General features: G+C 57.5%; 1 protein-coding gene across 1 annotated transcript; it reads left to right on the top strand.

The window, feature by feature from the left end:
- Positions 1-974: 974 nt before the first annotated feature.
- FIGNL2 (fidgetin like 2) lies at positions 975-27,529 on the top strand. The gene is made up of 2 exons (XM_080811386.1): positions 975-1,101; positions 24,890-27,529. The coding sequence occupies exon 2, from the start codon at positions 24,901-24,903 to the stop codon at positions 26,869-26,871; it is 1,971 nt and encodes a 656-aa protein (XP_080667512.1). The 5' UTR covers positions 975-1,101; positions 24,890-24,900; the 3' UTR covers positions 26,872-27,529.

The following is a 27,529-nucleotide window of genomic DNA, read 5'->3' as shown; positions in this document are numbered from 1 at the left end:
GGCTTCCACCCCAACTTCCCGCTCGACGGCCCGGGAGAGGCCCCGGCGCGCCGGAGAGTGGCGCAAGGACACCAGCCACACCAAGGGTCATTTGCTCTTTTCTCCCCCTCTGTGGCTAATTTATTTTAGAGCTAGGGGAGGGAGGGGGCGGGGCCAAGCCGGGAGGGTTGAGAGGAGGGGACCGGCGAGCCCAGAGGAGGTGGGGGCGGGGCGGGGCGGGGGCGAGGTGGGGGAGGGCGGGGAAGGAGCCCGGGGTGGAGAGGGCCAGAGAAGGGGCGGGAGTTGGGGGGAAGGGAGGGGCAGTAGGGGAGGGAGGAGCAGGGAAAGGGGAGGGGAGCAAAGGCCTGAGAGGGAGGGCGCTGGGGGCGGGCGAGGGGAGGCGGGGGTGGGGGTGGGGGTCCTGCCTGCGGGGGGAGCCGGGGCGGCCCCTTGTCCGGCCACCCCCACTGCCCAGTCCCGCTCCCGGCCGCGGCGGCCGCAGCAGCCGCAGCAGTAGCGGCTCCAGGATGGTGAGCGCCGCCGGCCCCCAACCCTGGCCTGTCGCCCCCGGCCCGCGCCCGGGTCCCGGGGCCGGACGCCCCCCCAGGCCGCGCACACTCACCTAGGACCCGGCCGGGATGCGGAGGTACGGGGCCGCGGGCCCGGGCGGGGGCAGGCACGGGGGCGCGCGGGCGGGCCGGGGTCAGGGGGTGGTGACCGTTCGGTCGGGGTGTCCGGAGCTTTGTCCGCGGGCGCGGGGCAGTGCGAGGGCCGGAGAGCGCGGGGGCTGCGGGGCGCGGGGTTCAACTAGGCTGGGGTCGAAGGGCAAGGCCAGCCGGAGACCCTGGCGGGTGCGTGGGAGCCGAGGGTCACTTCCCGGGGGGAGGGGGACGGCGGACAAGGAGATCTCGTCTCCGCCGCGGACGGGCACCCTCTTCTACGCCCGCTTTGGTGTGCAGGTTGCAGCAATAGCGAGCCGCCGGCTCTGGGGGGAGCCTGCGGGATTGGGGGGTGGGGAGCCGGGATCTGCGGGTTCGGGTCCCCGAAGGATCCAGTGTCCGGAGCCCGAGGGCCGGCCCGCAGGCCCCTCCCACTCCGTCAGGTCTTTGTCCAGCGGCCCCTGTGTGTGTGGGAGGGGGTGGGGGCTGGGTTCCTGGCCCGGAGATTCCCCAGCATCGTGACGGGGCAGTGACAGGAGACCGAGGCCACTTCGGGCCCTGCGCCCCTAACGCCCACCCCTTTCCTTTCTTCTCTTCTGGCCCGGGAGAGCATAGCCCCACCTCAGAGTCAGGGCGTTGCAAGAAGCTGCACTTACCTTCGCCCGTGGGTCACAGGCTACAAGGGAGACCCTCGGAGCTCTCCGCTCTCTAGAGAGCGCCCCTTAAACTTGCCCACTCCCAGAACCCTCTCGGTCTACGCAGAGATTCCCTTGCTAGGAACCCGCTCTGTCGAGGGTCCTCCGCTGAAGGGTGGGCGCACAGTAGGTGTTTAGCAAAGGTGGGCCCCCTTCCCCGGCGCCTGCGGTCCCCGAGCCGCTCCTAGGCGGAGGAGGCCTGGGAAGGGTCTGCGCGGGGAGAGCGCGAGCGGCCTGGAGCCTGCGCCCAGCGGCGGCCCGGAGCGCAGGGGTGGGTGGACGGGTGGGTGGGCTGTTAAAGGGACGGTCACTAAATCAGGATTAGGCCGTGGGGCTGTCAGGCTGCCTGGCCCTGTCTCCATGGATACCTAATTTGGAGGAGAATAGAGGACGGAAGAATGTTTGTGTTGTGGTCCGCACGGGCTGCCGCGGCTGAGCGGGCTCTTGCCCCGGGCCAGGCAGCGGGGAGCCGGGCTCTGGTTCCAGGCCCACTCTGGGCGTCTGCGGGGGGGCGGGGGGGACTTCTCGGTTCTCGGGGCCCAGAGCCTTCCCCGTGCAGTCTTTGGAGCGGGCCGGATGGTGCCACCGTCCAAAGCCCCCTGACCTGCCCTGGGAGGCCCAGCCTGAACCTCCTGTGCACCCTCCTGGAAACGGCCGCGCTGAGGTTCCTCAGAGCCCCCCCATCCCCGGACCCCCTGGCCCGGAGCAGCTGCCGTTCTCCGCCGAGCCTTGGCCCCGGAGCACCCACTCCCCGGGCAGATAGCGGCAGCAACGCGGCCGGGACCTAGCCGCTGTGCGCTGACCCCGCAGCCGCGGAGCTGCGGACAGGGGGCGGGGCACGACTTCCTGGGGTGGGCGAGAAAGGGGCGGGGCTTGCCGGCTGGCTGCGCTGGACGCGGTGACAGGCCTCGTAAATCCCCCTTTCCCATATTTAACACCATTTCATTTATTTCCACTCGAATCTGTTGGTGTCCGCAGCAGCAACCCCAGCGAGGAGCGACCCTCGCCCTGGCTGTAATGCCTTCTGGGGGAAACTCCTCTTGGGCCAAAGGGAATTTAGCTGTGTAGGGCGGTGGACTTGTTTCATGTGAGTCCCAGATAACCCGAATTCCTCAGGGGGACCTCCGTCTCCCCAGGAGAAGAAGTGGGGGCTGAGAGGCACAGGGCCTGTGAGGCCCTGGGGAATTCTCTGGCCGTGGTCTAAGAGTGGTCTTGGCTGAGGATCACGGGGATGGACAATTCCAGTACACAGACTGGAGGGGGGTTAGGGAGAGGGACCGGACCAGACCGGAATGTGTTGTTCAAGAGCCCTCTCCTGCCTTCCTCCTGGTCATCCATGGCCACAGCTCTTTTAGGGAGCAAGGACCCCTTCCCCTCGCTGCCTGGGCTGCAGCTTTGTTGCTGAGATCTCAGACTCCACGCAATTTCACGCCTCTTTGCCTTTGCTCTTGCTGTCCCCTCAGCCAAATGCCTTCCCCATTGTCCCTGTCTTTCCACCACCTCATTCTTCAAGGCCCAGCTCGGATGCCATACTTCCTCCCTGTGGCCTCCCCAGAGCCCCCGGCTCCTGCACTTGCTGCTCCCGCCATGTTCTCCTAGTCCTGCACCTGTGCCTCCTTCGGCCTTTGTGGCTGAGTCCACGCTAGGCTTTTCCTCCCGGAGGACAGGGATGGAGCCTATCCTTCCCTGCACCCTGCCCACCCTGGGCCCAGAATGGAGCATGGCACCTTGTGGGTGCCCCAGGAATATTTGTTGGCTGAATGTGAGGGGGTCGGTCAGGACAGCCAGCAAAGCTTGGAATTCGGCCTCTTTCAGGCAGGTAGCTGCTGCACTCCTGGGTGGGTGGAGACCCCTGGGTGGGTCTCCTCCTCCTCCTCATTACTGACCCTCCCCCACCCCCCAAGTTGGGAAGGACTTTGCCCCTTCCTTTCCCCACAGACCAGCATTCTTTCCCGGCCATTATCATCCTGTTAAACAGAGAGGCCAGTCAGGATCCATATGGATCACATTAACAATTGCTTATTATCTGGGCCCGGACTGCCCCCCCTCTCCACCCCCAGCTCCTACTGCTGTGGTTGTTGGACCCTTAGGAGCCCAGCCTCCCCGCCTCTCCCTCCCCCTTCCACTGGTTGTCGTGGGAGGGCAGGGGACAGGCTGGTCTCTCTCACCCTCCCTGTGCCTTCTAGCAGAACTTAGCTTCTTCTTGACTTGGCTGGCAGTTAACAACTCCTTTCCCCAATTTAATGAAAACCAGGTTCCCCACAGAAGTGTGGCTCAGGGAGGTTCGAGAGCTGCAGCAGGGAGAGGTGGACCTAAGATCTGGGTGCACCTGTGGTCCACAGCACTGACGCCCCCACCTTCCAGTGGACTGACGCTGTGTGCAGGGGCGAGCCACACTAGGCTGACCACTGGGTGTTCTGGGATCTTCGGCCATCTGAGCCTTGGGCTGGCCTTGCTCCCAGAAGAGACCTTGCAAGGCACTGGGTCCCAAGCCTTCTGCCGTGAAGAATCGAGAAAGCTGAGAGTTTCCTGGAGCAGCAGCTGGGGAGGCCTTGAAGGATGGGGAGTGGGTTTCTGTTTAAACATATATAGCCCAAGAGCATTAGGGATGGAAGGGGGCTTCCAGATTGCCCATAACTGCTGATTTACAGGCTCTGCAGAGGGGCTGATGAAAGCCTTTCCCTGAACGATGCCTTCCATCAATTGACCCCAGCCTTTGCGTTCTGCCTTTGAGGGTTCTTGGGCCCCCTGAAGCCCATGGGGACCCTGCATCCAGAAGCCCTCCCCCAGTCCAGGCCCCTTCTCATGCACAAAGGGCTGAGGCAGGCCGGGAGCCCAGGACTCCGGACTTCCACCCTCAGTGCCGTCTCCGTGGCCTTATTCCTGGAAGGGGGACAGCCTAGCCTGAGCCAGGGGACCAGGGGTGGCCATTGAGGTGCTGGGCCAGCCTTCAACTGGGAGGGGTTCACACTGCCTGGGTTGGGGTAAGGGCTGGTCTTCTAATCTCTGAGTGCATTGCCTGGAGAGAAGATGTTCAGGGATTTTGTTTTGTTTTAGAGTCTGCTTGTCCCCAGGAACAAGGCTGAGTGGCAAGAAAGCTCTTAACTGAGCATTTTTATAAGTATCTTGAATCCTGGAGAATACTTAAGTAGCACGTATTAAACACTGTATATCTCACTGGGGACTAAGAATGGTGCCCAAGTACGTGTGATCGTGGTGATTAAATGAGGCAATAGTTCGGGGCTGGAAGCCCCAAGTTCCAGGCTGGAATGACTGGCTGTGTGCTGTGAGGACTGGTCAGAAATGCAGGTGACAGGGCTCCAGGCTGTGATCGCTGTTGAAGCTGGCATTTCGCCACTTGTCCCACCAAAGAGAGGGGAATGCTTGGGAGCTACCCAGGTGCCTTGCTCTCTTTTCCTTTCCTACTGAGGCGTGGGCAGTGTCAGACTTTCCAGTCCGTCTTGGGCCCTGGAAGTGGGGTGGAGGGTTCTCAGGGAATGGGAGAACTGGGCTGTAGGCATGGGCCAGCCTCCATAGCTCCATCGGGCTGTGACCCCAACCCCGTTTTATTTTGTTAGTTGTTTTTTTTTTTTAAGATTTTTATTTATTTATTTGACGGAGAAAGATCACAAATAGGCAGAGAGACAGGCGGGGGCGGGGCGGGGGGGGCAGGAAGCAGGCTCCCTGCCGAGCAGAGAGCCCTGATGCGGGGCTCAATCCCAGGACCCTGGGATCATGACCTGAGGCGAAGGCAGAAGCTTAAGCCACTGAGCCACCCAGGTGCCCATTTTGTTAGTTTTTAATTAAAACAGTTTTTGAAGATTTTTTTTATTGGAGAGAGAGACGGAGAGCAGGAGTGGGGGGGGGGGCAGAGGTCAGAGGGAGCAGCAGAACCCCCGCAGAGCAGGGATCCCGATGTGGGGCTCCATCCCAGGACCCCAAGATCATGATCTGAGCTGAAGTCAGATGTTTAACCCACTGAGCCACCCAGGTGCCCCAGTTTTTAATTAAAAAAAATTTTTTTAAGTCAGCTCTATGCCCAATGCAGGGCTGGAACTCACGACCCCAGGATCAAGAGAGTCACATGCTCTACTGACTGAGCCAGCCAGGTGACCCAACCCAACCCCATTTAATAATGATCAGCCCTGGCCCCCACCCTAGGGGCCAAGCCCTGGGCTGCAGTGAACACACACTAATTAGGTATAATTGCTTTGGACAAGTCACTCTGTTTGGGTCTCAGTTTCTCATCTGTAAGATGGGGATAAGAACGAGAAAGTTTGTAGGAGACAGAGGCCCTGATCTGAAATAGTGTGTCTCTTTATCTCTGAAGTACATGCCTGCCTCTGGTGACCCTCTCAGTAACTCAGAACCCGAGGACTCTGGAGAACCACCTCCCATGTGGGAGCAAGAAGAAAAAAAGGGCGTGTGTGTGAGAAAGTTCTGGGCCATTTCTGAAGTTCCTTCCAAAGCAGAGTCAGGGCAGAGAGCGAGGCTCAGGAGGTAGGCAAGAGGAGAGCCAGTCTGGTGACCTCAGGAATCTGGGAGGTGGAAGCCTGAACAACCCTTAGTTTCCCACGTGGCCAGGGAGGCCCAGAGCGTGCAGCACCTCACACGAAGCACGGCGTGTGCACGGCACCCTTGACAAGGCCCTGCGCCAGGCCCTGGGAGTGCCGCCCGGGTAGCTGTCCATCCAGCAGCCACGATTTTCTGACTTGGGCCGACCTTCCATGAGCTTATGAGACTGCTGGGCACCAGAGATGAGGCAGAGGGACACGGGATGCTCTCAGACCTGCTTTCCTTATATTCTCTGTGTAGATGGGAGCCTGTAACAGCGGAGCGACCTGCTCAGGGCTGGAGACGCAGGACTCAGGGACATCAGGGCCCTGGCATCACCGGTGGGGTCTCAAGGGGACTGTGTTCTCCTGGGGGAGGCTGTTCAGAGATGACCAGAGACCCCCGTTCAGTGGGAATTAGGAGGAAGCTGGGCGAGTCACCCCCTTGCTGCTGACTGGCCTGTTGGGCTCTTGGATGCTCAAGAGCCTGCAGTGACTGGTTCTTCTTTCTAGGCCAGTGGGGAAAGAAAACTGGGGGGATTCAGGTTATGCTGAAGAAAGACGACGGGGGAAAAAAAGAAAGACGGCCGATCTACACTGCATCCCCCACCCCCACTCCCTGCCACATACATCACGTGATTCCATCCCTCCCCAGTCTGCCTGTTTCTTTTGGGGCAAAGGGGCTCCCTGGAAACACTGACCATGGGAGGAAGTCACCCCTTCCACCCAGCTCAGCAAACAGCATTCCTTAGCGGCCTGACCCTCACTCTTCCTTTCTCAGATGGACGTGTCCCATGTGGGGTGGCCATTCCTAGGTCACATCTTCCATCCTGGAGCCCTCTTTAGGCTGGAGTTTTATCTATCTATCTATCTATCTATCTAAAGATTTTATTTATTTATTTGAGAGTGAGAGAGTGTGTGCATGCGTGAGCATGAGTTGGGGGAGGGGAAGAGAGGGAGCCTGATGCGGGACTCGATCCGGGGACCCTGAGATCATGACCGGAGCTGAAGGCAGACGCTTAATGGACCAAGCCACTCAGGAGCCCCCAGGCTGGAGTTTGAGGGTGTGGGCCCCTTGTTGGAAAAGATGGAGGCACCTTAGTGGGGTGGGGAAGGCAGCTGGAGGATGGGGGTGGGGTGACCAGGAGTTCCGTTGGGTTTACAGTGCCAATTAGACACGCATGTGGGGATGATCCAGAAAACCTGCAGAGAGGAGGGAGGAGCCCCTCAGCCTGCCTGGAGTGCCCTTCTCAGGAGATACAGCATCTCATGCTGACCATCTCTACTGATGGGGAGCTCATCACTTCCAGAGACAACCCACACGTTCAGACAGCTGCTGACATGTAGCCAAACATCCTTCATGGAGGGGTCACCTCTTTTGAGGAGGGTGGCGAGGCAGAGCTGCACAGCGTATCCCCCGACGTTCAGATATTTGGAGATAGGGGTTCTCAAGAGTCTTTCCTGCGTGAATGCTCCCCCTGCCCCTTCCCGGCTGCCCTGCTCCTCCTCTCTGATCACTCAGCGGGCATGGCTGCTGGGGGACCGCGGGCAGGGGGGTCAGGCCTGCAAGGATGCCTTTGGTCCTGTGAGAATCACTTTGGAATGTGCTAACTCTAGGGCCTGTGGCTGAGTTGGGGGCATCGAAGGAAGAGGGCTAAAGGGAACAGGAGGTTGATGAGGATGGTAGGTATCAACAGACACCTCCATTTTCTTATATGGGAAAATGGGAACAATAACATTTGTTTCTGACCTGAGGGGCCCAAGAGCAGCTGGAACCAGAAAGCCCTGGTGGGTGTCATCGTGCACTAGCTCCGTGACTTAGACAAGTTGACTGTGCCTCGGTGTCCTCTTCTAGAACATGGGAATAACAGATGTACCCGCTTCTTAAGGTTGTTGCGGGGCTTCACTGAACTAATGTGTGGAAACCCCTGAGAAAGGTGCTTGGCGCTTGTGCTGGGATCCCATCCAGGAGCAGAGAGAGAGACGGAATTGTCATGGTAGTTTGGTGTTTGCCTAGCTCCCTCTGCCCAGTTTCTCTTTCTCTCTCTGTTCCTGTGGACCTGCAGGTGTGGGGGGCCACCCCCTTGAGGATGGCCCTGCCCACTCACGCCCAGGTAGACCGGCCAGGCTGCATAGTTGGAGTTACTCAGCTCAGCACCCCCAGGGCTGGGAAGGGCATAGGTGGGGGCAGGGGCAGCCACAGGGGAAGCCTGGGTGGGCTGTCTGAGCCTCCTTCCCCCCCCCTTCTGCTCAGACTTGGTTCTGTCTCCCACCCACCCCTATGTGCAGGGAGGAGGGCATCTTTGGGGCCAAGAAACAAAAGATCACCCAGTCTTTAAAGCTTAAACTTTTTGAAGGTCACATGTCGCCCAAACTGACCCAAGTCAGCCTTGGATCTTACACCTGGCTGCGGGGAGGGGTGGTTGGGCTGGAGAGGAGGTTCTGTCTAGTCTTTTGGGCTGAGGCCTGTGGTCCATGACCCCCGAGGAGTTGATGGTAAAACTGTATTCCAGTGTTCTTAATTTCTTTTGTAGCCTCATATATTTTTTTAAATTTCATTTTCGCCTCCAGCTTTATTGAATGAAGTATGATTGACAAGTAAGTAGTTCCATATATTTTTATCTTAGGCACTGAAAAAGTAGTTTTGAACAGACCACAGGTTTACTAGACTACAAAAGGGGCATACGAGTGGGGCGCCTGGCTGGCTCAGCCGGTAGAGCTTGCAACGCTTGATCTTGGGGTCATGAGTTCAAGCCCCATGTTGGGCATAGAGCTTACTTAAAAAATAAAAATTCTTCTTAAAGGGGCCTGTGATTGAACACTGGTCAAGAGCCCTGACCTCATCCTCTATCCCACACCCACACAGGGCCCAATTCCCAGGGGGGGCAGGAGCCCCAGATACAGCCCCATAGGGATACAGATCCTGGGAGGGTCTCATCCAGCCCCAGCGCCACGGCCTCCTCCACGGAGTGCAGTCTTGATGTGTCCGGGTGTCCACACATCGAGCCTTGTGCGTGCGTCACTGGCACTGTCTCCATACTGTGGGGAGAAGCCCGGTGCCTCAGAGAGGGCTTGACTTTGGCTAGGGGAAAGTGCAGGGTTCAACTGCAAATTGTTGTGCTTAAGCAAATAATCTTTATTTTTTAAATTTTACTTTATTTTTAAAAATATTTTATTTATTTATTTGACAGAGAGAGAGAGAGAGATTAAAAGAGAGAGAGAGAGAGAGAGAGAACACAAGCAAGGGGAGTGGCAGAGGGAGAGGCAGGCTTCCCGCTGAGCAGGGAGCCTCTACGGGGCTGGATCTTAGAACCCTGGGACCACGACCTGAGCCAAAGGCAGATGCTTAACAACTGAGCCACCCAGGCGCCCCAAAGCAAATAATCTTTAAAAGGAAGAATTATTTAGGGGCACCTGGATGGCTTAGTTGGTTAAGCATCTGCCTTCAGCTCAGGTCACCATCTCTGGGTCTTGGGATTGAGGCCCACTTTTGCTCCCTGCTCAGTGGGGAGCTTGCTTCTCCCTCTCCCTCTCCCTCTGCCCCTCCCCCCTGCTCATGCTGTCTCTCCCAAACAGATAAAGTCTTTTATTTATTTTTAACTTATTTTTTAAAAAGATTTTATTTATTTATTTAAGAGAAAGAGAGAGCGTGAATGAGCCTGATGAGGGCTTGATCCGGGGACTCCAGGATCATGACCTGAGCCAAAGGCAGATGCTTAACTGACTGAGCCGCCCTGGAGCCCCTAGATAAAATCTTTTAAAAAAAGAAAAGAAAAAGAATTATCTGGAACAGGTACTTAACTATAGAAACTTCAAAGGCCCTACTCTTCCCACTGCCATTGTACCAGGGAAGGTTTTCTGGGTAGAGGCCTTTGGGAGGGAGAGGACAGGGTAGGCAGGGAGCAGATAGGCTGCTGGAACTGTCCTGCAAAGGCCCAGGGGCAGGGGTTTCTGAGCAGGGAGGGAGTGAGAAGCCCAGTTTAACTGGTGATACCAACTCTAAATAAGATCTTTGGGTGGCAGGATGGAGGTGCAGAGGACTTGCTAGAGGAACCCAAGAAGGAGCCAGCAACAGCCGCAGAGTGATATGAGAGTGTGGGAGCACTCCTGCTGCAGAACTGGGGGAGAGGGTGTTCTGGAGCCAGAAGAAGCAAAGGCCTAAACGTGTGAAGGTGTATTGCCCAGAGAATGGACTGATACGATCGGAGGGGCGAGAGGGGGCTGGAAAGGCCTGAGGTTGGGAGGAAGGACAAACGGGTCCACGTCTGGTGCTAGGCTGCGGGGTTTGGTGTACACTCTGAAGTCAGTAGAGGGTTGAGTCTGTTTCAGATGGAAGGAACCCCCCGGGCAGCCATCCAGAAGAAAGTTTAGAAGGAGAGGGCCGGGAGTCCAAACGTGGGGCCAGCCATGGTGGATGTGAGAGCTGCGTGTCATTTCAAACAGTGTCCAGGGGACTCCATTGCCAGCTAGATGGGCGGCGGCTGTGAGGGGCAGAGCGGTATGGGACCCCCAGGGTTTCCAGCTGGATGAATGGATTCTGGAGGGAGAAGGCAGAGATGTCTTCTCTTGGTGTGTCAAGTCTGAGGTTTTGGTGGGTATCTATGGGGCCCTAAGGAATCTCACCCAGATTCTTCAATCTCCCCCTAAGAGTCATGAAAAGTGTGGCTCAGGTTGAAGTTGACTCTGGTGTGGGGGGCTCTCAGGAGGGACCTGAAAAGGCAGGTGACCTTGCCTGGGGCAGTTTCTAAGCAGTGGCTGTGGGGTAGGGGTAGGGGGTATAGGGGCAGGGCCCTGGGGGTCCTCCCTCTATGGGCCAAAGCTGCCCCAGGACACAGGTCAGAGGGGCCCAAGGTCAGGCTTGGATGGCGTGGGAAGCTGTGGTGGTTTCAGTGATGTTGAGCTCAGTTCCCCAAAGCCTCTGCAGACCTCCTGGAAGGTCAGGCAGGGCCAGGATGGGGTGCTCTCCACTCTGGGCACAGCTGGCAGCTCGGGACTTGAACTGCTGTTCTTGGAGTCCCTCAAGCTCACTGGGTTGTTTTGGGCCCCGGAGAGCATCTCTCCCCCACCCCACTGTTCCCAGCCTGAAGCGTCTAGCCAGCCCTCTTAAGAGCCAAGTCAGAGCGTGCCCTAGGGTCCTGCCCCAGCCCCTGGCCCCCTTCTAGCAAGTCTTAAAAGTCCCACCCTCAGGCCAGCCCAGTGAGGGAGATGCTGGGTGGGCTCCCCCAGTCCCCCCATGCTGCTTTCACACCAGAGGGACAGAGATAGACCCTTGTCCCACATCGCAGAGAGGGACTCCCTCCTGCACCATGGGAGCCACAGTGGGGAGGTGGGACCTTGACCTCCAGACGGATACCCTGGGCTTGCTATGGTGGGTGCAGAGACCCTGCCCCAGGTCAGTCTCTTAGGCTGGCTTTCAGACACCTGCCCCACTCAAGGTGCTCATGGGTCCAGGCTGCATCCCAGGCTCCCTGGGAGCAGCCATGAAGGTGAGGGAGGGCAGGGAAGGGAAGGAGTGTGTCCTGGTGTGGAGTGCACTGGTGGGGCCGAAGAATATCATGGAGACCCAGCCCTGGCCGGGTGTGCAGTGGCCTCTGGGAGAGAGCCTGACCTTCAGAAGCCTCTGGAAAGTGGGGGATAGGGCGACCCCTCCCTCCCTTTCTCCAGTCCACTGCGCCCAGGAGTTGAAGTCCATACCTAATGACTCCAAGGTGGCTCGAGTTGTGAGAAGAGGGCAAGGCAGAGTGGGCTGCCCTGCCCTCACCTCAATCCCCTGCCCTAAAGCCTCGCCCCGAAATGTGTGGAACACGTGTACCTCCCCAGCACAGCTCATCTCAGTCACGCAGGAGGCAGAAGCCAGTCAACCTTGCTCACCTTCCCAAGGGGTGAGTGGCTGATGGCCTGGCAACTCCCAGAGGTGCGTGGTGTAAAAGAGGACGTCTGTGAACCAGAATGGTCTTCGGGTGCTGAAATTCCAGGCAGCGAAGTGAGACGAACACAATTTAGGCAGGTGAAGACAAATTGTGTTTCTTTCTGGGGAAGAGGCAAAGGGTAGCCATAGGCTAGTTCTCTCTACTTGGTGTCCCCAGGGAGATGGGTTACCCACCCCCCATGCTGTGTTCCCAGCCTAGGAGAGGGGAGGGAGGAGGTGGTGGTAGGAAGGGCACCCAGCCTGCCCCAGGGGCTACAGACAGCATCAGAAGTAGGGCCAAGAGGAAACACGGAGGGGCTGCTGGAAAGAAGGGGGTGGGGAGGAGAGCTTCAGAGCTGGAAAAGTGATTAGCAGCTCTGAGGAAACCGGAGCCAGCCCTGGCAGCCCCGAGGGCAGCACAGGGAGAAGAAGCTGTTACTCACAGAGGGCAGACCAAGATGGCCGTCTGGCCAGCCACCTCCCCCAAAGGCCACCAGATCACAGCAGGGCCAGGCAGGTCCCCAGGCCCAGGAGATGGATGCCCCCCTCAAGGAGATTGGGGCTGGGACTGAAGCTGCAGATAACGCGTTGGGAGCCTGTGTCCTGGGTCCAGCTCCAGGCTCCCCAGGACCTTCTTCAAGAGTAGGGGCAGCCCAGCAGCAACTCCCCCAACCTCCTGGGGTAGTAGATGGGCTGTTTGATCAGTGAGTGTGTAAATTGGGATTTTATGGATCGCTTATTCACTGCTGGAGCTGGGGCCCCCAAATTCCTCTGTGCCCCAGAATGCTTAATCTACTCCTGAGCTTTCCCCTGGGAGGGGAGGGAGGAAAGCTCCCCACAGGCCCCCATCCCTCCTGCTGTGTCTCCTCCCAAGGCCCCAGGCTTTGTCATTGCGGGTTGAGCGGTTCAAATGTGCTAATACACTCCCTGGGGGCGCCTGGCCAGTGGGACTTACCCTTCGGTGCTGTGATTGGTCAGAGGGACCAGGCGAGGGGGGTCACGGCAGCAGCTGGAAGTGTGTGTGTGTGTGTGTGTGTGTGTGTGCGCGCGCGCGTGCGTGCACACGTGCTCACGCGCCTGTTTGAGGGGAGAGGGGTAGGGGGGTGTCCATCCTGCTCAGACCACTAGGCAGAGACAAAGGATCTTCATCTAGCCTGGGCAGAGGATTAAGTCCAGAACAAGCTACCTGTCAGGCTGGTTGGGGAGCCCACCTGTCCATCTTTACATCCTCTTATTACTTCTTGACGTGGTGGGGACTTACTCCGCGTGTTCTGAATGGCTGGATGGATGAGTGACCACATGAGTGACTGCATTTTTAACTGGGGGCCGTGCCTGCTGGAATAATCCAGCACCTACAGACTCCTGAACTTCCCCCCTAAGATTCCCGAGTATCCAACCCCTTCCCTGAAATTTGCTATAGGCCAGGCCTGGCAGACATAGGCCGGACATGAGGGACTGGCCAGGCCTCGGGGGACACAGCTGTGACCCCCAGATTCTGTTGCCATTTGAGAGTGCTTTCACTGTGGTCACGTTTCCTGCAGCCGGCCCCCATCTGTCCTTGGGATTTGGTGAGGATGAGGACGGTGGGGGTGGGGGAGGGGTGTTGAGCAGCTGAGGGGGGGGTGGGAAGGAAACGCAGCCCCGCAGGGCCAGATGACAGACTGTCCTGTCCTACCATCCTCTTCTTTTCAGCCTGCCCCTCCTCTCCTGCCTTGAGGTTGAGGGCAGCGGGCCAGGCTGGGCTGGTGGGGAGGGGGTGGTCCAGCTAGTCTGCAGAAGCTGGGGCCCTGCCTGGTGAGAAAACTTCCTAGGAGCACTAAGGAAAGGACTCTTGAGTCCCAGCAAAGTTTACCTGGAGACCCCAGGAAGGGAGGCTCCATTCAAGTTCAAGAGAAAGCTTCGGAGCTAGAAGAGAAAGCTGCTAGCTGCAGTGGTTGGCACCCTGGCAGAATGGAGCCCTGGCTGGGGTTAGAGCAGCTCTGTCCAATAGAACTTTCTGTGATGTTGGGAATGTTCCGTGTCTGCGCTGTTCCATACCGCAGCCACCACCACATGGGACTGCTGGGCACTTAGAGGGTGGCAGGTGCCCTGGAGAAACCGAACTTTTAATCTAACTTTCATAATATGTTTTTATTTTTAGTAATTGGGAAATAATAATAAATGATTTACATTTTAAAATCATTTGTACATTTTAATGAACTTGAATTTGAATAGCCACCTGTGGCTAGCGGCTATGATGCGGACAGCCCTGGACTCCAGGCTCTGTTCAGGCCCTGAAGCCAAGCTCTTGGGTGCAGATCCCTTCCTGGCTGAGTGAGCCTTGGGCAGGGCTCCTTCAGGCATGAGAGGCTCTCTCCCTCCAACCTGCCAGGCCTCCACAGTCCCAGGGTGGATCCCGGGCGGTTAGGGAATCGTCTGCTCCTGTGCATGGCTGCACTGCCCTTAAGAGGTCCTGGGACACGAGAGGGCCAAACCAACAGACCGCCTGACAGATCAGCAGCCCAGGGTGTGAAAGGAGTGGTTGTATAGAGCTCTATACTTTGAGGCATCTTCAGAACTTCCTTGGGGGTATCAGTCCTAGAAGGCTTCCTGGAAGAGGAAGCTGTGGGGCAATCTTGAGCTGGCCCTGAGCAATGAGCCAGGAATGGCTGGAAAGGCTATGCCTGGAAGCCCCGTGTGTGGTGCCCAGGCACCTTGGCCAAGGCTGGGGTAGGAAGGGTCGGCAGGATGGGCTGAAGAGTCCCAGTTTCCCCTCTTACTAGCTGTTATAACCTTGAGAGAATCACTCCCCCTCTCTGAGCCTCCATTTTATCTTCTGTAGAATGGGGAGAATATGCTTGTCTGGCAGGGAAGATGTGAGGGTAAAACCAAATGGTAGCCCGTGGAAGTTCTCTGCAAACACGAGAAGGCTGGGAGAAAGGCATGGGTTATCTTCAAGGGTGCTGAGCCCCTGGACTGGCCTCTTCGGAAGACAACAGATGGTCACAGCTTGTCTGTGGCCCTGACCGCGGACACAGGCAGGGATTTCTGCACTCTCCCCTCCCCCCAGCGCGTGCGCGCACGCGCGCGCGCACACACACACACACACACACACACACACACACAGAGCCCAGATGGGGGCTGCTTGCCCAGCCCTCCCCACCTCCCCAGGCTGACCTCCTCCTGTTTGGCGTTTGACATATGAGGAGTCCAGGGCCAGAGCACACCCCCCACACACCTCCCACCCCAGAGAGGGGCCAGACTGGCGGGGAGGCCTCACTACCTCCAGGAAGCAGGATCCCAAGGGTCCTAATCTCTTTGCCATGTGTCCAGTGGCCTTTGATGGGAATTCCAGCGCCCCTTTTGTCCTCTCCGAGAGGCCTAACAAGGGGAAGAAAGAAGTAGGGGGATTAAAAAAAAAAAAAAAAGCCAGGTGGGGGTCCCTGGGGGCTGGGCTGGGTGCCCTTCAAGTCCAGCGAGATCAGGGCTAGATGGTTTCTGCTGGTGTTCACAGACACAAACTGCCCCTCCAGACAGCCTTCCCCATGCACTCCTGAGGGAACCCCCTGGCTCTGCCTCTTGCCACCCCCACTATCTCATGTGGGCTCACATTTAGTCACCCTTTTTTTATTTGGACACAGAGGCAATTTCCAGCCTCTTGGCCCCTCTGTCGGCCCAAACATCCATCCATCCGTTCTACAGTCTATTAAAAGTTTACTGTGTGCCAGGTACTGTCCTAGGTGCTTGGAATAGGACGGGGAGCAAAACCAGAGGATAGAAGAGGAGGAAACAGGCAACTTTTAAACCTTTGTTTCCCAGACCTCATGGAACTTTCTAGAGTTGGAACTAGACGGTAAAGCAACCTGTACGCAGATGATGATGAGTGCTCCAGAGAGCTACAGGTCGAGGGGCCAGTGCGTGGTGAAGTGCCAAGTGCCTGGTGAAGTGCCAAGTGCCGTGTGAACAGAGCCCTGAGGCTGTGAGTGCGGACTGGTAGGGGAAAGAGTGTGGCCACCGTGGGGAGGGAGCCCTCCTGCTACGCTGGAGTAAGAGGACCCTGTGGCCTGAGGGGGGACAGACTGGGGGGAAACACAGGCAAAAATAAGTGTTTAATAGACTGTAGAATGGCAAGAGAGCTATGGGGAAGCAGATCATTAGGACCTGGTGGGCCACTGTGAGGATGCTGGCTTTTTTTTTTTTAATGTATTTATTTATTTAAGTCATCTCTATACCCAGCGTGGGGCTCAAACTTACCACCCCGAGACTTACCACCCCGAGATCAAGAGTCTCATGCTCTACTGACTGAGCCAGCCAGGCTCCTGGGATCTTGGCTTTTTTTTTTTTTTTTTTTTTTTAAGATTTTATTTATTTTGTGAGAGAGAGAGAGAGAGTGAGCACATGTGTACGAGAGGGGGTATGGTCAGCAGGAGAGGAAGAAGGAGAACCTCAAACAGACTCTGCTGATCCTTGGAGCCCGACACAGGGCTGGATCCCAGTACCCTGAGATTATGACCTGAGCCAAAATCAAGAGTTGGTTGCCTGACCGGCTAAACCAGCCAGGTGCCCCAGGACATTGGCTTTTACTCTGAGAACAGAGAGTGGGAGACAAGGGTGGAAATGGGAGGTGGGACAGGAGGCTGCTGTAAGCATTCAGCTAAGAGACAGTTGCGTTCTGGATAGATTTTGAAGTCAGGGCCAGTCTGATTTGCTGGCAAGAGGTATGAGGTTCCAAGAGTTTCTGGCCTGAGCAACGAGGAAAAATGAAGCTGCCATTTCCTGAGATGTGGAAGATGGGGGTGGGGGGGTGGAGGGGTGGATCAGGATTGAGTGAGGAAGTCAGAGGTTTGATTTGGGGGCATGTCATTATACCAATTAAATATTTCGATGGAGGGGCACCTGGGTGGCTCAGTCGTTGGGCATCTGCCTTCTGCTCAGGTCATGATCCCAGTGTTCTGGGATTGAGCCCTGCATCGGGCTCCCTTCTCGGTGGGAAGCCTGCTTCTCCTCCCTCTCCCACTCCCCCCGCTTGTGTTCCCTCTCTCACTGTGTCCCTCTTTGTCGAATAAATAAATGAAATCTTTAAAATAAGTAAGTTTAAAAAAATACATATATATATATATTTGGATGGAGGTGTTGGGAAGAAGGTTGAATGTGCCAGTGGGGAGTGCAGGGGAGACTTCTAGGCTGGAGAATCATGTTTAGGAATTCTCAGTGTTAATGGTCGCCAGTCAAGGGCACAAGACTGGATGGAATTAATGTGGAGAGGAGGCTCCAAGAACAGAGCCTCCTGGGCTCTCCAAGTTGGGGAGGGTTGGTGGTGAAAGAAGGGCAGTAAAGGGGGCTGAGGAGGAGGGGGCAGTGGGCTGCCCAGTAAAGAAGTTTCAGGGAGTGTGATGGGCTGAGGCTTGCGTTGCCAAGCCGAGGGCTGACCACTGGTTTAATGAGGAGGCCGTGCGTGCAGGCACCTGCATTTCTGGGTGTGAGAGCCTGGTGGGATGAGGTGCAAGAGAGGGCTGAAGGGGGAGAACCAGAAGTAAGAGCACAGGCAACTTTTCACCTGCTTCAGTTTTGTTCTGGCAAAAGGAAGCAGAGAGCTATGGGATGTAGCTGGAGGGGGATCAAGAGATTATTGTGAGCTTTCGGCCCCCCCTAGAATGGGAGAAATACCAGCACGTTTGTGTGATGAGAAGGATCACTAGCATGAGAACGGGCCATGCAGAAAAGGGGAGAATGGAGGGAACCCTGGCCTGGAGCATTGAAAGGGGATGGAATCAGCAGCAAGGAGGAGGAAAGTCCTCTGTTCTTGCTGCCAAGATGGACCTTGTCCAGTTCGCCCAAGAAAGCAAAGCGTCCTTAGGACTGGAGTGGCCAGGGAGGTGGCATGGAAGAGGCAGGACCCGCATGGCCCTGAAGGATGGGAGAGGGTTGGTTGGCAGAGGGAAGGCATTTCTGATGGGCGGAACTGTACGAACAACCCTCTGGAGGCCCGAATGAGCAGAGCTGGGTTTTTTCTAGATTTCTTCAGGCCTTGTGGATGGAGAGGAAATCCGGCTTGCACTAAGGGGTCGGAGGGATCAGGGAAGTCTGTGATGTTTGCAGATAGTAAACAGAGAGGACAAGCAACTTGCCCTGAGACACGAAGGGAATCATCCCAACAGGAACACCCCTGTCTGTCCTGACCATTGCCACTCCTCCAGCCCATGGCATGCACCCCAGTCCTTAACTTTTCTTTCCTTTTCTTTTCTAGTAGGCTCCACGCCCAGTGTGGGGGCAGTGCAGGGCTTCAACTCACGACCCTGAGATCAAGACCTGAGCCCAGATCAAGAGCCAGACGCTCAACTGACTGAGCCATCCAGCCGCCCCCAGTCCTCCTCTTTTCCATGGCCCTCCACTCGCCCTTGCCAGCTACAAGTTCTTTACCATTTTCCAGTCTAGGATTGAGTCTGGGGACAGGGAGGGAGAGTTCAGATCTTAAGAGCTGTTCCCAGCTCCCCAGTTTACATCCTTGCCTGATCACAGCCTGTGGAGGCAGGAAAAGCACCTGCCAGAGGGAGGAGGCCCCTTTGCACCCTGAATCTCCTCCCTCAGACTTAGTGTTGTGGTCTGTAAATATCGTCTACTTAGGTGGGAGCTTGTGGGCAGTGAGGAGGACTGAGCTGGATATGCCAGTGCTCCCTGCTCAGCTCGGGTCCTCCTCACTCCTCCTCACTGGCCTCAAGTCTCCGGGCCCTCCAGCCTCAGACACGCATTTTAGGCGCTGCGGTGATCCCCCCGCCCAAATGCAGCCTCCCCTGACTCTGAACTGCCAGAATTCCTTCTTTCCTTTTCTCTTTTCCTCCCTCCCTCCTGCTTGTACCTTCTCTCTCCTGTTCGAGGATAGAACCCCCAAGGATGGGTCTCAGTCTGATCCAGTTCCGTGTCTCTAACCACAGTCAGGCACACCAGTGTCCTGAGAGTGTCTGCCGGCTGCTGGGCAACAAGACAGCGCCCCCGCAGAGAATGGCATCTCGCCACAGGAAATCTTGCAGCCACCCCTCTGGCCTCCAGCTCATTCCCTAAACATTTATTGAGCCCTGCCCATGCTAGGCTCTGTGCCAGGTCCCAGGGGGGTCCCCCAGGCAGGTTCTGGGGGTCCAGCCCTGTTGGGGTCTGCTCTCTGGCCTACGCTAGGACAGAGCCTGTTGTGTGGTGGATGCAAGGCTGTAGCAGGGGACCAGTCCTCGGCTCCTCTCAACACCCCTCCCTCTCCTCTCCTCTCCAATAACAGGGGTTGGCATGAGGGGGCAGGGCCCACTGGACTGGGGAGGTGGGGGGGAGTGGACAGCCCTGTTTGAGCTCTGCCAGGCGGCCAGAGACCCTCAGGGCACCAGTTGTGAGCAGCAGACAAAAAGCCTGGGACAAAAGGGCTGTGGGAGCCGTGGTGAATAGATTAATGAGATTTCCATAGGCGGCCCGACAATGGGATTCTCCACTCTGGCCCCTTTGTCCCGGGCTGAGATAAAGGAGCTTGCCCAGGAGGGCGGCCTTGCCCCTTCTCCACTCAGGTCTGCAGCCACCATGCAGCTGCCCCTCCTCTGTGCTGCCCCCAGCCCTGGGCGTGGGTAATGGCATTCAGAATCTGAGAATTTCTGTAAGATCCAGAAGGAGTGTTCGGGACCTCCTTAAGGAGTTGGAGGCGGGTGCTGGCCCTGCATGCTTGGGATCCCCTCCCGCTGCATCTCGTATAAAATTGACTGGAAATGGTTCCTAGAGAGAGAAGTTGGCTGTCCACCACCTGAATCCACTGTCCTTTGACTCCTGAAGAAACTGAGGCTTGGAGAGGTTGGGTGTCTTGCCTGCAGTCACTGTGACTGCAGAGGGGGTCTGTGGCCCTGGGACTCTGGGGCAGGGGTGGAGGAGGAGTGCCTACAGGCCTGTGTGGGGGAAGACATCCTCCCTACCTGTCTTTCCCCCATCCTCACACTCCACGGCCATGTGCCCCACTTCTGACAGCACGTGTGGGGGTTTCCACAGGTCAACCAGCTCTGTCCCACCAGCTGGGGATCCTACCAACCGAACTCAGTATCTGCCCGCGGGTAGCATCAGATCCCACAGGGTAAGGGCTCAGTCCCACAAAACTGCCCCAGTGCACATGCTGATCAACTGTCCAGGCTGTCGCCTGTGCTTCTGATCGATGGCTAAAACCCCATGACCCCCTCCTTGGGTTTGATTAATTTGTCAGAGGGGCTCACAGAACTCAAGAAACCAGTTTACTTACTAGATCACTGGGTTATTCTAAAGGGGTGCAACTCGGGAATGGCCAGATGGAAGAGATGCCTACGGCAAGGTGTGTGGAGCTTCTGGGCCCTTCAGCATGTCCACATGTTCACCAACCCCAGAGCTCTCCAAACCCTGTCCTTTTGGGGTTTTGTGGAGGCTTCATTACATAACCATGATTGATTAAGTCACTGGGTATTGGTGATTGAGTTCAACCTCTACCCCTCTCCCTTAAGTGTGGGGGTGTGTGGGGTGTGACCGAAAATTCCAGTCAAGGCTGGTTCCTCTGGCAACCAGCCTCTATCCTTAGATTATAGGGGCTTTTCCAAAAATCACCGCATTAACATAAGCTCAGGTGCAGTGGAAAGGGCTTGTGAATAACCCACCCACTTCACCTTTGTGGTTGCAAAGCAGTTTCAGGGACTGAGGACAAGAGACCATAGGGAAAGATGCCCCCATTGCTCTTACCCTTAGGACATTTTAAGGGTTTTGGGAGCTGTGAGCCGGGAAGAGCGGACAAAGACTAAATGTGTTTCTTATAAATCACACTCTCCCAGCCTGTGTTGGGCCCAATGCACTGAGTGTCCTGGGCACTGCCGACAGGGACAGAAACAGGTGCGCCCAGTGTTTTGGGCATTTGTGAAGACAGATCACTTCTCTCTTCCATCCTGGAAGACTTCCTAAAAACAAGGGGCAGAGTGTTGTTTAAGGGATCCTTTACTCACCCTTCCATCTAGTAACTCTTGCCATTACTGTTCGCCACCTGTGAGCTCGAAGGCTGCGCTCTGTGGATGGAGTCAAGTGGAGCTCCAGCGTCTGACGCATGGGAGGGCCCTTGGCTTTCATGGGTCTGCAGAGAAAGAGCTTCATCAGGACCCTGACCTTCCTTCCCAAACAGTGCAGCTACAGAGAATTGTTTTTTCTCCAGGGTCCTCCCCAGGGAAAGTCGCAGACTTAAGTAAAGACCAGTCTGGGGGCCTTGCCTCGCCCTCCTTAGCTGATACGGGCACTGGAGTGTGGCCTATAAAGTGGGGAGGAGGCCCCCTCCGGGTGCAGGAGGCTGAATGGAAGGAGCCTGTGGGCCGTAAGTGGCCTGGGGATGTGGGCAGGGAGACAGCACAGTCTTCCCCTGTCCTCACCTGCCCCAGGCCTGCATGTCTGGAAGGGAGAGAAGGCAAGGCCGTGGTGGGCATGGGTGTGTCAGGAGGCACCCAGCTGAGGCGGCACCACAAGCTTGAGACGAGCGTGTCTATGTTCACGCACATGCACACATGCACGCATGTGGCCTGCAGCTGTACACATCTGCACAGTGCGTGTTCCCAGTGGTGGGGGCATGCGGGCGGCTGTGTCCTCAGGTTCACATAGGCCCGAATTCTCAGCCTGTGTGCAGGTCAGGCAACTTCCCCTCCTGCCCTCTCCTGCAAACTTCTGTCCTCTCCTTTTCCTTGGGTTGGTTGCTTGAGTCTGCTCCTGCAGCAGCTTGGTTGTGGCCAGACCTTTATTCTTTCCCTTGGAAGGGGTGAGAGGAAGTCTCCAGATGCAGCCTATGTGACTAAGTTCAGTAGAACTTGCTGACCTGGTCCCCCGCTCTCCAGTGAGTGGTCTAAAGGACCTCTAGCAGAAGCCACGGGGAGAAGGTGCAGATAGATGGGCTTGTAGCTAGTGGGGGGACTAGGAGGGTCTAGGAGGTCTTTTTGGAGGTGGGAAAGAATTGAGCTTGCTGTGGGGAGGGAAGTGGGACATAATAGGGGGCTGGAATAGTTAGTGGATGGGGCAAGGTCCCAGCCTGGGCTGGACTGGGGTCAAGGGCTGGGGTGGATGGCCCCTCAGGTCTACTGGGCTGCAAAGCAGATATAGATAAGGGTGAAAACGGTAGGCCAGAAGTGAGGGAGCTGTGCCCCTGGCTAAAATGGGCAGCGAATTACCTGGAATGGAAGGGCCAGTATCTGAGGGGATGGAGGGGAGACTGAGTGGGCAGCGTGAGCTTCCAAGGACAGGGCCCCTCGAGGCAGCAGCTGGAAGCTGCCTGAAAGGGGCTAATCCTGGAGTAGGAGAGCGGGCCTGAGGTTGGGCTGTATGTTTGGAGAGAGCGTGGCCACAGCAGGAGCTGAGTGCTAGGGGCAGGGAGAATACCATGTGACAGAGACGAGGTGGAGCAGAGGGTCTGGCAGGGGCTGAGGAAGTATGTGGGTAAGTCCAGATCCAGAGCTTTCCTTGTGTCCTTCTGGGAGGGGTCATGCTTTTTTCCCCAGCGTGCTAGGGGGAAGTGTGATCAAGGTCAAATCTCTCTTCTCCATATTAAGGAACCAAAGCACAGATAATAGTAAATAGAAAAAACAAAACAGGTTTGGGGTTCATGTCATAACACAGTATTTGCATTTGTAGAACTTTTATTATTATTATTATTATTATTTTAGATTTATTTGCGAGAGAGAGAGAGAGAATGAGTACCGGGTGGGGGAGAGGGAGAGCGAATCTCAAGCCGACTGCCACTGAGTGTAGAGAGCAACGTGGGGCCTAGTCTCAGGACCCTGAGATCATTACCAAGCTGAAATCAAGAATCAGGTGCTCCGCATCTGTAGAACTCTGATGTTACCTCACAGAACCCGGTAAACTAGGACCACTTGTGGTTTCCAAAGTCCTGGGAAATTAACCCCCAGTGACTCTAGGTAATGCCTCTGTTCTTTGGAGACCCCCCTCAGCACGAGCTGGAGAGCTGCATACCCGCCCTCCACAGACCTCACACTCCAGTCTCTTGTCTCTGCTCTGAACCTCTTGCCCCTGGTGGCCAGGATCACCTCTCAGATGGAGACGAAACCTCAAAGAACGCTACTTCCCTTTTTAGCTTTAGTGTCTATGTGGCTCATGCCCTCCTTAGGGCAGTGGGGATGAGAATACAGTTTTATGTTCAAAGAGTGTCCCCTCCCACTGGCAGCAGGTCACAGCCATAGGAGGTGTGAGGTCAACAGAGGTGGTGCTGTCAACAAGCTGCTGCAAGTGAGGACAACTGTGGTGAACCCCAGAAGCCACTTGATCTGCTGCCTCTTCTGCCACTCCCCCCATACACACCCACTTCCAAGGCTCCAGTGACCCAAAATTTCTTAGCACTCCCGCCAGGCTCGCAAAGTATGGTCATGCAGGTTGCACACTGAACATGAGCCCTTCTAAAGGGGGGAAGATTTACCCCACGGATGCTGCCGATTTGAAGATTTATTATAACAGTTTTCCAGAAGGTGGCAGTAAAGGGTCTTGAAGGAATAGGGAGGGCGTGGGAGCTAGCACAGCCCTGGTTTTCTGAATGGCCTATGTAGGAACCTGCTGGCCGGGCCCCCGCCCAACTTGATCTCTCACCTTTCAAGGTCCAGTAAAGACACCACCTCCCTGCTGAGCTCTTCTCAAGCAGACATGGCACATTTCCCTGCGCTCCAGAGCCTCTGGCACACCCTTCTATGTTACCACCTCACAAGCGATGTTGTCTGCCTGTCCCTTCCCCCTGTCTAAACCATCATATTGCCTTTCAGTCTGCCCCCTTGCCTAGCACAACACTTACTATTTGCTTAATAAAAATTTGAAGAATATTGACCCTGCGAGTTTAATATATCTTATCAAAAGCTTAGGTTTGAGAAATAATCATTTGCAAAAACCCTTTCTGGCATGCCATGGGCCCATTTAAGTCTTTGAGATTTAATCCTCAGAGCGGGCCAACCCATCCATGTGCCTGCAAAAGCGTTGTTCCCCAAACCCTGAATCCCTTTTACCAGCGTTTGGCTCATGCCTTGGCTGGTGCTCAAGGCTAGTGTAAGAAACTTCTGTGGAACGTTTCTGCCATGTTTCTGGCATGGCTGTCTTAAGAGGTCATGGTTCATTACATCTCACAGGCCTGCTTCCTGAAGTCTATGGAAAAAAAGTTCCAAGATTTCTATGCCAAGATTTCTATTTCTATTTTGCTTCTTTTGAGTAGGGTGGTGTTTTTTATTTTGCAAAGTGCGTTATGTGGTTACTGGGAAGCTCAGAAACAAATCTGTGACCCACTTTCTACTCACTTTTCCCCATCTTCTCCGGAATAGGATTTGTCTCTTGTAAATCTCCGTTCTGTATTGTGGTGAAACACACACGGGGCACACAGCCAGCATGTGCAGATGGGGGTCTGGAACCCAGGTGCTCTGACTTCACCAGGCAAAGACTGAAAGGAACTAAGCGGACCCGAGTGAATGCTTCTGGGTCAGTCCCTGGAGTTTCCCAGGGACCACGAGGCACTGCCCTCACACACTGGAGTCTCTGACTTCAGGCCTAAAGGGGCCCCTGGAATCTTGGGGAGGGCTGCAGGGAATAGTTCAGGTAGGACTATCAAACTCCAGGGCCATTCATCTTTCTGCAAACCTAGTATCTCTAATGCCTAGCACATGGTGGGTGTGCAGCAAACAGGCCTTACTGAAGGAGCCCCACCTGCGTTTGACTATTTCTGGGGGCAGGGTGCCTAACTCATCGCTGACCCCTTAACTACATTAGGTCTGAAAGCAGGGACCAGGTGTTGTAGAGGGCAGGGCTTGTGTGGCTGGGACAAAGTCATCATCGAATTGCCTCTTGAGGTGAAGTCAGGGTCAAACATACCGTTTCCAGACCTCTCTAAGGAAAGTATTTTCACACAGTTTTAATTCTGGGACGTGCCCGCCAAGGCAAGTACTGTGTAAGTGGTGCCTGCAGAGAGGAGGCCCTGGAGGATGGCACGGGGGTGGTGGATGGTGGAAACTGGCCTGGGCCAAGCTGCCATCTAAGTGGGGTGGCCTGGGGCTGGCGGCTGGTGGGCCCTGAGAGGCCCTGCACGACGCCTCTAGCCGCTTCTCCCCGTTTTGCCCACAGCTCTGTCGAAGATGCACTGGACACCGGAACACGCCCAGCCCCTCAACCAGTGGCCAGAGCAGCACCTGGATGTCTCCTCCACTACCCCGTCGCCAGCCCACAAGTTGGAGCTGCCCCCGGGAGGTCGCCAGCGCTGCCACTATGCTTGGGCACACGACGACATCTCTGCCCTCACAGCCTCCAACCTCCTCAAGCGCTACGCAGAGAAGTACTCAGGGGTCCTGGACTCACCCTACGAGCGCCCCGCGCTGGGCGGCTATGGCGACGCCGCCTTCCTCAACGGCGCCAAGGGGGACCCCGAGCCCTGGCCAGGGCCGGAACCCCCCTACCCCTTGGCCTCCCTCCACGAGGGCCTCCCGGGAACCAAGTCCGGTAGCGGGGGCGGCTCCGGGGGCCTCGGGGGCTCCCCGGTTTTAGCTGGGAACCTGCCTGAACCCCTCTACGCCGGCAACGCGTGCGGAGGCCCGTCGGTGGCGCCCGAGTACGGGGCGGGCTACGGCGGGGGGTACCTGGCCCCCGGCTACTGCGCGCAGACCGGCACTGCGCTGCCCCCGCCGCCCCCCGCCGCGCTCCTGCAGCCCCCGCCTCCGCCGGGCTACGGCCCCTCGGGGCCTCTGTACAACTACCCCGCGGGGGGCTACGCGGCGCAGCCGGGCTACGGGGCCCTCCCGCCGCCGCCCGCCCCGCCGCCGGCCCCCTACCTGACCTCCGGCCTGGCGGCGCCCACGCCCCTGCCCGCGCCCGCGCCGCCCCGGCCGGCGCCCACCTCCTACGGCTTCCAGGCGGCCGAGGCCGGGGTGTCGCTGAAGCGCAAGGCGGCCGACGAGGGCGCGGAGGGCCGCTACCGCAAGTACATCTACGAGCCCACCAAGGCCCCGGCGGCCGACGGCGCCTCCTACCCCAACACGGACAACGGCGAGTGTCGGGGCAACGGGTTCCGGCCGAAGCCTCCGGGGGCCGCGGAGGAGGCGTCGGGCAAGTACGGTGGCGGCGTCCCCCTGAAGGTCCTGGGCTCCCCAGTCTACGGCCCGCAACTCGAGCCCTTTGAAAAGTTCCCGGAGCGCGCCCCGGCGCCGGCTTCCCGCGGGGGTTTCGCGGTCCCGCCGGGAGAGTCCCCCAAAGGCGTGGACCCGGGGGCCCTGGAGCTGGTGACGAGCAAGATGCTAGACTGCGGGCCCCCGGTGCAGTGGGCAGACGTGGCGGGCCAGGGCACGCTCAAGGCGGCGCTGGAGGAAGAGTTGGTGTGGCCCCTGCTCAGGCCGCCCGCCTACCCCGGCAGCCCGCGCCCGCCGCGGACCGTGCTGCTCTTCGGGCCGCGGGGCGCGGGCAAAGCGCTGTTGGGCCGCTGTCTAGCCACACAGTTGGGCGCCACGCTCTTGCGCCTGCGCGGAACTACGCTGGCCGCTCCGGGCGCAGCCGAGGGCGCGCACCTCCTCCAGGCCGCCTTTGCGGCTGCGCGCTGCCGCCCGCCCTCTGTGCTCCTCATCAGCGAGCTGGACGCCCTGCTCCCGGCTCGGGACGACGGCGTCGCCGCTGTGACAGGCGCGCTGCAGGCGCCGCTCCTGGCTTGTCTGGACGGCGGCTGCGGCGCAGGGGCCGACGGCGTGCTGGTCGTGGGCACCACCTCGCGGCCCGCGGCTCTGGACGAGGCCACCCGGCGGCGCTTTGCTCTGCGCCTCTACGTGGCGCTGCCCGACGGTCCTGCCCGCAGGCAGATCCTGCAGCGGGCGCTGGCCCAGCGTGGCTGCGCGCTGAACGAGCGGGAGCTCGCGGCCCTGGTGCAGGGCACCCAGGGCTTCTCTGGGGGCGAGCTGGGGCAGCTGTGCCAGCAGGCAGCGGCCGGGGCGGGACTCCCGGGGCTGCAGCGGCCCCTCTCCTACAAGGACTTGGAGGCAGCGCTAGCCAAGGTGGGCCCTAGGGCCTCCCCCAAGGACCTGGACTCGTACGTGGAATGGGACAAAATGTACGGCTCCGGACACTGACGGCGCGCCCAGAGGCCGCGGGAGCAGCCGCCCCTCTCCCCCGCCCCTCCGGTCGGGAGGGTTGTCTTTAGCCAAACCGGACTGGGAGGGGGCCGGAGTGATGAAAGTGGGCTGGGGGAGGGGAGGGGCTGCCGGTGGATTTTTTTTTTTTTTTTTTCCGTGGGAAGGAAAATGATTCTGCTAGGCAGATAGATGCCATATGCGCTGTGTACTCAGGTTTTTCCTATTTATTGTGGACGGGAAACTCGCCATCTCCGCCCAGCCGACGGGCAGACCCGGGATGGGCTGGCACCCCGGGCCTAAGGAACTTCTGCGCCCTCGCCACAATCCTTTTGTCTCCTCGCTCTCTGAGTGGCTCCCTCCTACCCCATCTTTCTCTGCATTAGCGTAGTTTTCTCTCTCCGTGGTTTTGTCACTGACCTCCTCATATGCTGGCCCTGTTTCTCTTTTGCTCCTCCCTCCCCTATCTCTTCATCATCCTCTGTGCTTCTGTCCCTCCCTTGGTTTCCAGCCTCTGTTTCTCTTGGTTCCTCTCATTCAAAAGAAAGCAGTGTTCCTTTGCAGGAGATCTAGAAGTCCAGGAGGAGGAGAGGGTAGGGAGTTCCCTCCCACCCGAGTATCCCTCACCCAGCTGTATCCTTGGGTCTTAGAGGGGAGG

This window comes from Martes martes, assembly GCF_963455335.1.
Source record: "Martes martes genome assembly, chromosome: 8".
NCBI lineage: Eukaryota > Metazoa > Chordata > Mammalia > Carnivora > Mustelidae > Martes > Martes martes.
Note: the sequence above shows the minus strand (reverse complement) of the source record. Positions and strands in the feature narration are given on the sequence as shown.

Excerpts from the sequence above, each read along its gene's own strand:
- FIGNL2 (XM_080811386.1), top strand. The coding sequence starts at position 24,901 with ATGCACTGGACACCGGAACACGCCCAGCCCCTCAACCAGTGGCCAGAG.